This window comes from Morone saxatilis, unplaced genomic scaffold, assembly GCF_004916995.1.
Source record: "Morone saxatilis isolate NCDOM2014 unplaced genomic scaffold, NCSU_SB_2.0 Contig9, whole genome shotgun sequence".
Classification (NCBI taxonomy): domain Eukaryota; kingdom Metazoa; phylum Chordata; class Actinopteri; family Moronidae; genus Morone; species Morone saxatilis.
The window spans coordinates 21,737,459-21,747,267 of record NW_023340268.1 but is presented as its reverse complement, the minus strand read 5'-3'; the positions used below and the strand labels follow the sequence as shown (position 1 = coordinate 21,747,267).

Genomic DNA, 9,809 nt, shown 5'->3' with positions numbered 1-9,809 from the left:
TCTCAGTGGATGAGCACTGGTGGCTTCAGGTTTATATGTGTCAGTACTGATATGGGTCGGGCCCCTGGTTTTTAAGACCGATCCTGGCTCCTTCTCTCTTTGCTGCTTGCCACAGTATTTTGGCACAATAAACTTTGCAGTGACCAAATTTTACCACAACTACATTATATAACAGAAAAAAACTGCTTTCATATCGGTGCATATTGGATAACATATACGCCAGTACTGATATGATACACATATGTCTGCAATCTGACTTTATCATGCAGCCCTACTACCTCCTGGAAAATGTCCTTGGAAATAATTTGTTCCAAACAGTGGGAACCCTGAGTATGAGATATGGCAGGAGTCTGTGTTTATGGAGCTTGGCTTTTACCGCTGCTTTGATTTTGACCATTCTGTTATTAATTTGTCTCTCACAAGTTAACACTTTCAATGAGAGTTTTACTTGGAATGGATTACTGTGGGGTTAGAACTTGTACGGGTTTAGCACGGGATTGGGGGTTGGATTTGCACACTTAACTGGCATCCACTAATTCCTGGTCTCCCCGCTCTACTAACAGGGACTGATTCAGAGCTGGGCCATCATGATGCCAGTGAACTTTCTGGTCACTCATTGGCTGACCAACTTAATACCAGGTAAGCAAGACAGCAAACATGTATGACAGCAACACCAAGTGGCTCTCATTGACTTTAATAATGTCAGATTAGCAGAACTAAGAGCAAGGTGGCTAACATGCCTTATATACCAACACAGTGAGCCTTCTGAATGGGTGAATCTACTGTAGCTGTTCCCAACCAGGGCTGAACATGGGTTTCTGTAGTAACTATAGTGTAACTAGATAATTGTTGTATCATTGATGTTGCTGTTGACTGGTTGGCCACTCAATCAGCTAATGGTCAGTGAAACTGACATAAAATCTTCACCAAGATAAGATAAGACGAGTATAATGTTGCCAGATAGATGGATGGACGGGTGGACATGCTGTGAAGAGTTGATACAACAGTCTCACCTCATACCATGGTCTTCCTCAGCAGATGGAGTTGTCCACTGTCATGGATTAATACATGTTCATATTTCAATTCTTCTGAGCATTTTTAGGCCTTCTCTTGAAAATGAGATTGCAGAGAACGTGCAATCTCAACTTGAAAAGGAGACTGAAAATGGGACTTTTAAACTTAAAGTGTCCTGAGTGAGATGTAACATCCGATCTGTAGGCATTTGACAAGATTTCGCTATCAGAAGCATTCATGTCTCAGTTTGTAGTCCAGGTCCATTTGTAGCGACTGTGTCCTGTACTTGAGCAGCTACTGGCTGCTAATTGGGCTAATAGTTTGTAACATTTACTCAGAAAAGCAATGTCCAGTCTTTACCAATACTCAGCAAATTAAAACTGATATTTACATATGTCCTCCAGAGTAACACTCAATTACAGCAACGTAATCTAAACTGTCCAAACATTATTTGCTCCTCTTCCCAATTTAACAACACCTGAGACATAACTGACAGGAACTTAAATCACCTGAGGCCAGCCTCAGTCTTCAAACACAATGCAACGCAGCACGCCACCTTTAGCTCGGAGCAACACAGAACAAATTGATGGCTCCTACACCATTAATCTGAATTTAAGGTCTTCTAATTCTTAACAGGTCTTAAAAAATGTTACTTGTATAAAGTTGCATTTTTCAATCTCACTTTTAAATGTGTTTTCGGGCAAATTGTATTCATCATTCATCAAACTGACCGACTGATTTTCCTTCATAGCATTTGTACATTTTTGTTTTTATCTTTGTCTTAAATTGCATTCATAGTGGTCTTAAAAAGGTCCGACGAAGTCTTAAATAGAACTTTAGAGTAGTATCGACCAATCATGTTAGAGCGATCTTTGGTTGCATGCAGGTAACCAGTTCGTGTGAAGAGGAAACGAGGCAGACCCATCAGTTATCATCTGATGACAATTTAACTTAAACTGGCTTTTTAAAAATGTATCTATAAACCGGTTACTTGTAAAACAAACCTGTAGTAGTAAAGTTGGTGTGGGGTCAATATAGCACAACAGTGGGTAGAAACCACCCCGTTGGTACTGGATAAAGTTAACCCAGCAGGTTTTTCAGTGTGTACAGTAGCCTGGTTGCATGTTTGATTTGTTTTCTACCTGCCCTACTGCACTGGAACATGCCAGACAAAATATAAAGTGCCATTTACCATCCAAAGTATAATCTCAAGGGCTTTGTTTGAATGCTGGTTTGCCTTATATTGCAACTGCAGTCCTTGTGAGAAGGTCAGCAGTGCTGTACGACCAAGTAAAACCTCCACATGGAATAAATCAGTGTCTTGCTTGACTGTATTATCCCCTTTGCCATCAGATTAAGTGAGCCTGTTTTTCAGGTGCAGATGTGATACATTGTGCCCCAAAACACAAATATTGTATTTATGGTACAGACGCTGGAGGGGTCTCTGTTTGCAGGGTGTGTCTCTTCTCTGAGGAGACATGGTAACAGAGGATGACTATATGCTCTGGTGGATTTTCTAAAGTCATGCTGTTTGCAACTCTCAGTTTGGTAGTAAACATTTTTTGTTGTGGCGATAAAGAGTAACATGCATTAAACTGATTACCTGAATAAACAGATTATTAGAACAATTAGGAAATGAATTGATATCTGATTTCTGTTGGCAAGTTTGGCTCCTGTTCATCAAACTTGAATTTGAATTTGACATCAGTGATCTGTAAAATGACTACAGGCAGCAACAATCCATGTATCATTTGTTCTTTTCACATTCAATTGGGAATCCAGAGTTGGAAAATGAAGGAACAACTTGTTATTTAAAGGAGACCTATTATGCTTTTCCTTAGTTTCTGTTACAATGTCAGATGTCGACAAAGGACAAAGTGTCCAACAGTTACAGCAACATTAGCAAGATTTAATTTGTTACAGTCAGAAAGTGAGGAACATCTCCTGAAAATAAAACATGTTTCAATGTCATTGTTGGAACTGTATTGGTATTATTAAGTACTAAATGCACTGATTGGGAGATTTGTGGCCGATATCAGTGTTTAAAATAACAATTTGTCAGATAGCCAGTGCTCATTCACGTGTTTTTGTTGTTATTAATTCGCCCTATTGTGCCAGGGACAAAAAGAAATCTATGAACATAAGCGTCTCTGCCTCAGTCCGTTTCTCTTCTGATCCAAGGTGTGAGACGCAGAGCTGAACAACCGCTCACTGTCCGTGCGGCTGCACCGGTATTTGTGTGTAATTTGTGCCAGTGCTGGAAAACTGAGGGGAATATTCCTCCAACATTCGAGTTGGAAAAAAATGGTCCAAAACTGATGTGACAACAGATTAACATTGGCCGCTGACATTGGTAAATACTGACATTAGTATACTTCTATCAGTCAATACTGATGTTCAGGCAATAAATCGGTGCGTCCCTAAAATTTCATTTCATTGTCCTTTTGTGTACCTAAGAGGTGTTAGAGGACAAAGTGAAAGCATAATGATCATTTGAAAAGTTGAGTCAACCTAAATTTGTATCATGCAGTAATGTAGTCAGTTTTGGTTTGCAAAGAATAAATGTGTATGGTGAGATAACTGGACACCTGCAGGTTCTGGGATGCACAAATGCATTTTGTGGAAACATTGCCAATTTTCCCAGAAAACCTTTCCACATTTCCACCAGCAAATGAGATCATCCAAAACGGTGTTTGTTGCTCAGACTCTTCTACCAGAGTATCAATCAAGGGCCAGTATGAGTTGACCAGAGTGGATAATATGTGTGCATTAAGAATAACAAGGCTTCCTCTTGTGTCCTGTGGCAGCAGCATCATGTCGGTGAACCCTCCAAGCAGCAATGATGCCTGCCTCAGCATCGTTCACAGCCTCATGTGCCACCGGCAGGGCGGAGAGAACGAGGGCTTCGCCAAGCGGGCCATTGAGAGCCTGGTGAAGAAGCTGAAGGAGAAGAAGGACGAGCTGGACTCACTCATCACCGCCGTCACCACCAACGGCGTCCATCCCAGCAAGTGTGTCACCATCCAGAGGACGCTGGACGGACGGCTGCAGGTCAGACTGCCTCTGATATGATGCAGGGTTACTTTCAACTAACAAGTTAAATACATTAACTTTGTATCACCCCTTTCACTACTAGTCTATTTTCTACCTTCTGTGCATGACGCTGTGCATGATTTCTGTTCAGTATTAATGTCACTTACTTTCACCTTCATATTATACAGGAATTTATAGTTTTAGTTTGTTTATGACTGTTATATATATACTGTATATATACTAAAGCAGTGCTTTCCAACCTTTTACTTGAAAGGACCCCTTTCTTTATCATTGAGTAAACTGACTAAGTGACATATTTTATGGATATTATATTCAGTGCATAACAATAACAGTAGAGAACAACTGATGAACTGTAAAACGAACGCAGACAGTGAACACAATAACTGCAGGAAGTTTATGTAAATGAGCGATTTGGATGAATTTTGAGCAGATTATCGTTTATTTTTTATTATTATCATCAGAGATGAGTTAGCCTGATATTTTTGGTAGGGTTTGTTTGGGTTTGGTTAAAAGAGATTGTAACTGTAGTAGCTGTGATGTCATGCAAAAACACAATCCACTGACGGATAAGAGGTAGGACAAATAGAACACAAATGGAGCGAGGATGAAGTAGCTTTAAAAAGAGCAAATCGAGTGAGCATGTAGGAAGTGTAACAATGCTGTGCTCTCTCCTCAGGTGGCGGGGAGGAAAGGTTTCCCTCATGTGATTTATGCACGGCTGTGGCGCTGGCCCGACCTCCACAAAAATGAACTCAAGCATGTCAAGTTCTGCCAGTACGCCTTTGACCTGAAGTACGACAACGTGTGCGTCAACCCCTACCATTATGAGAGGGTGGTGTCACCAGGCATCGGTAGGTCAGCTTCACACTTCAGCTGCTCTGATTAGGACATGAAGAGAGGATGTTACTGATGCTTCATATTCTGTATAATGTCTCATTTCATGTTCTCTCTGTCTTCTTTGGCAGTTGGTCTCAGCCTTCAAAACACTGGTGAGTTCCATTCTACAGCACAACAGTGGTACCACTACAATTCCCAGTTAACATGTGATTAAACTGTCCAATATGTTGACCGTCCTGTGCAACAGTTATTGCCAGGATTTCATGGTCAACAGTTTGAATGCAGGCGTAGCAGTTGCTACAGTTACAGCTGTTTTTTCAGTTGTAAAAGTTAAAATGCTGCCAAGAGAGCATGCACAAGCTGAAGGGAGCAACAAAAGCAAACTGAATGCTGTCATAACACAAAGACTACAGTAGCACAGAGTTAATGAAATAGTATAATAAATTATTCACAAAGAAGTTAACATTTAAACAAAAATGTTTAATAAACCATAAATTAAGAAGCACATTACATATAGCATGTGAATGAAATCAGAGTCAACGCAACATCTGCAGGTTGAGGAGAGGGATGGACGTAGGACTGCACGATTATGGCCAAAATTATTATCATTATCAGTTATTTTGATCAATATTGAGATCTCAAATATTTCACAGTTACACAGCATTTATTCTTTAAAGCTGCAGGAGTAGGACATTTTTTCCAGGAATAAAAGTATCCAGCTGCAGCTGCAAGGTCGAACAAGCAGCATCAGGACAGCTCCCCAAAAGTCAAACCAGAACATCTTGATCACCCGTGATGTCTGGCAGTTTAGGAAGCGCTTGATTTGATATGCAGCAGTTTTCTATGAGCCGCATTTGAAACGTCAGTATTGTAGACGATCACGTTCGTTTCACTGTGGGCAGCAGAAATCGTGATTGCGATTAATGTTGGATTAATTGTGCAGCCTGTGGTGAACGTAATATTTGTACATTTTTATAGGCACCTGTGTCATTTTTCTTTCTTTTTGGGTTTCTGGCAGCTTTATAGTTAAATGATAAGTCAGACCTGTAGCTCAGATTGTGCTCAAAAAACAGATTCCATGCATGTTAAGTAAGTGTTAAACAAAGACAAAAGTGCTCAGGTCCTCACTTCCTTATTAAACAGTTTAAATGCTAATTGAGATTGATATCCAGGGGCTGCCTGTTTGTATTGCCATTCTCTGATGGTCTGATTTAGTTTGGTATCAACTCTGTGTCCCACACTAATATCACTGTCATGGAGCTTTTAGATGCAACACACCGTAGTGATTCTTCCTCCTGACCTCGCCTCCTTCTGCCTCCTGCTGCAGCACCAGGCGGCCTGATCAAAGAGGAATACATCCATGACTGTATACAGATGGACCTCCCACCTGGCATGCCCCTGTCTGACCACCAAGCGGCCCTGAAGCTGCCTCCTCCGGACCACTACGGCCAGCCCTTGCCTCCCCCACAGCTGTCTTCTGAACCCCATGGACCCCCACCTGTCACCAGATACACTAACCTGCCTGTCTCACCCAAAGGTCAGTTCTTCACGATCTGATGTTTGTGTTCATTATGGTTGGTGAAAGCTCTCTTGACTCAGATGAGTAATGAGCTACTTTATATGAATTTGGGCTTTCAAACACAAGTCAGGCCAGATGTTTTCCTCCATTATCCTTCCAGTGTCCGCCTCTGGCGCCATGCTGCCACTGCAGGGCGCTCACGGGGATGGCCGTCTCCAAACCGCATCTCCGCAGGCTCAAGTCATGACGCCGGCACCACGACCTCAGACCCCAACCCAGACCACTACTCAGCAACAGGCTGCCCAGCAACCCTCACAACCCCCCCACCCACAGCAACCATCCCTACCTCCTTCTCACTCGCACGGACAGAACGGATACAGCAGCAATAAACACTCCCAGAGCCAGGCGGCCTTCCACAGTGAGTTCACACACACATAGGAACATACGTGGGTACACTTCAGTATCAGTATTTTGTTTTGCTTTCCAGGGGAGGGGGGACTTAAACAACTGCCTAATAACGCATAATAATTCATAATGAAAAGCATAGCTATGAACTATGATAATTACCTAATAGGTTATGTATTGTATATTTTTTCACATCCTTTCAAACATAGACTTAACTCAACACTGTGACACTAAGATCATCTTCATAAAAGCAGCATTTCAGAGCTGCAGTGCTGGACTGCGTCACATTTTACAGGTTTTTCTATTTTTCTAGACTAAGTTATTCTTTCTCATGAACAGGGAAAACAAATAATTATTGACAGATTTACTTTTTAGTAAGCCAATAGTATAAGTTGTGCGCAAGACAAATAGATTTAAATGTACAGTATGCAGTTTCTGCCACTAAGGGCCTCTCACATAAAAACAAAAGACGAACTTTGGTGTCTTGGTGAGGTAGCTTGGGGCCATGGGAGTTCTTCACTTACATTGATGTCATTGCAGTCAGCTTCTCCTGGTTAGGATTCCTTCAGTGTTCATCGTTTAGAATGTTTCTACTGAGAGCCCAATTAAATATAGAGTTAAAAACCACCAAGATCTAAACAGTGAATTCAAAACTGGCTTATGAGTTATTCCTAGAGCTCACTGTTTTAAATTGATTCATCTGGAGACAATTGCATCTCATAGCCAGTGATCAAAATTGAGCTGAATTCATTTCATGATGTAGAAAGTTATTAAGTAAAATTTAGTCTTTGTTAATATTCAGTACCATGTCAAATGTAAAAAAAAAATCACACTAAGGTAAGGAGACATTTTGGTTACTTTTTATTAAGTAAATATTGGACATTGGAAGTATGTATATTTAGATACAATTTCTGAAATGAGGGGTAATTCTGTCAAGCATTACTTACAGATCAGTACATAACTGCCCCTGGCAGTCTATGGCCTCACTGAATGGTGACTCATAAATATTTGATACCCCCATCACAAGGAGTAGGCTTTTGTTTCCTGTATAAAGAGACACTAAATGTTTGGTGTGTTTTCATGTGGTTAAAGAATGAGCAATAGTATACTGAGGGATTGCAGAGTATTTGACAAACACTGCATGTGGTCACACTGATCATTCTTCATTTTCCTGTAATTCAGCAGTTTGGACAGGCAGCAGCACAGCCTCTTACACTCCCATAGGACCCCAGCAGAACGGGCGTGGCCACCAACAACCTCCCCTGCATCATCCAAACCACCACTGTAAGTTACACTTCAAAACCACCGTCTCTTCTAAACAAAGGAATTCCACGAAATTCACTTTCATTCTCTTATTGTCAGACTTGAGGATCTCATGAAAATGTTATCATCAAATAACTTTGATCATGAATACTGTATAATGGCTGTATAAATGTGGGATTGCTGTGGTCTATATAGGTACACTCTATGTGTTGCTCTCAATAAGTCAACTTTGTTTGTCCCATTGAGTGATTTTGAGAAAAGTATGCCACATTCGTTTAAATCACAAAGTACTGCTTCAGTTGTTTTTTGCTTCAGACTAATCCTCTCATACTCTCTGTGGTTTTCAGGGTCTCAGCATCATGGCCCAACCTCTTTCCCTCCTTCTGTGTCCAATCACCCAGGTTAGATTACACTGTCACAAGTGATCTTAACTGTGTTATGACTATCAAGACATTTAACTGATAATGTTGCCACTGATTTCCTGCTTTGTTTTTGGACTGGCATTGCTTTGTATTGTCATAAGGAAGTGTGGGGCTGCACGGGGCTTCGTGAATATGAGCTTACAGTATTCACACAGTTTCATCAGTATTTGCATCCTGGTTGTCTATGCTGACAGTGGGTTGACATTTCTGTAGAAAATGGGGATGGTAGAGCTTGTGCACTATGGAGTCCACCATGTTGAAGTGCCATATTTCTGCAGTAGCCCAGAACAGACACTCCAAACACTGGATCTAGAACGAGTCAGAGGAACCTGATTTTATCACAGATTATCTCTCATTTACTACTGTCAGAACACTGAAAATGTGAGGACTCCTGTCTGCTTCTCCAAACTGGGGGCACATTGACCTTCGTCTACAGGAGGTAACACACTGACTGTGGATAGGTACTTCATACAACCCCACTTCAAAAACCCCAAACTATCCCTTTAAATGTATATGCAATGAGGAGAGTCACACCCTGGAAACACTTGCTATTTCACTTGTTTCTTGACATGAGACCTGCCACTCCAGGGTCTGTTCAATAAATACGCTGTGTTTTTCACAGTAATGCTGCAGTAAATCACACAGTTTCTGTTTCCATTGCAGGACCGGAGTTTTGGTGCTCTATCTCTTACTTTGAAATGGACGTTCAGGTGGGTGAGATGTTCAAGGTGCCCTCCAGCTGCCCCATAGTAACCGTGGATGGTTATGTTGACCCCTCAGGAGGGGACCGCTTCTGCCTCGGCCAGCTGAGTAACGTCCACCGCACAGATGCCAGCGAGAGAGCCAGGTGTGTGAAGACAAACACTCCTCTGCTGCTCCAAATAGCATCTGACTTTTTATGTGAAACACCTTTTGGATCAAGTAGTAGAGAAGAACACCATCATTAATTGTTGTATTTATTTGTGTGTTCATAAATTCTGACATGTATTCACAGACTTACTCACTGTTAGCCCTCTCACTGTCCCCTAGTTGCCTTTTGGGTGGTGGCTGTAAATATAGGGGACAAGAGAAGTAGTTGAAAATTACTTACATACAATCACTTTGACTCTCACAACATGGTTGCTCGTTACTTAGGTCTAATTTCTTTTCAAAACACAAAAATCAGCAACCGTTTTTCAGTAAATTAGGGGAGGTGCAGCAGACAGCAACAGAACAGGGCGGCTGTGGGTCAGAGGCAGAGCGGGTCGTCCCCCAATCGGAAGGTTGTTGGTTCGATCCCGGCTCCTCCTGCCACG

General features: G+C 41.5%; 1 protein-coding gene across 3 annotated transcripts in view; it reads left to right on the top strand.

Moving 5' to 3' along the window:
• si:dkey-222b8.1 (uncharacterized protein LOC560317 homolog) overlaps positions 1–9,809 on the top strand; it is a 16,453-nt gene that overhangs the window by 2,533 nt on the left and 4,111 nt on the right. Inside the window, exons 2-10 of one of the 3 annotated variants that reach the window (XM_035681942.1) lie at positions 564–639; positions 3,822–4,065; positions 4,745–4,919; positions 5,034–5,057; positions 6,233–6,442; positions 6,585–6,842; positions 8,015–8,113; positions 8,440–8,493; positions 9,178–9,361. In XM_035681942.1, coding sequence (XP_035537835.1) covers positions 564–639; positions 3,822–4,065; positions 4,745–4,919; positions 5,034–5,057; positions 6,233–6,442; positions 6,585–6,842; positions 8,015–8,113; positions 8,440–8,493; positions 9,178–9,361 — 1,324 coding nt within the window. Of the gene's footprint in view, positions 1–563; positions 640–3,821; positions 4,066–4,744; positions 4,920–5,033; positions 5,058–6,232; positions 6,443–6,584; positions 6,843–8,011; positions 8,114–8,439; positions 8,494–9,177; positions 9,362–9,809 lie in introns of all 3 variants that reach the window. The other 2 variants (XM_035681941.1, XM_035681940.1) reach the window with 2 other exon arrangements.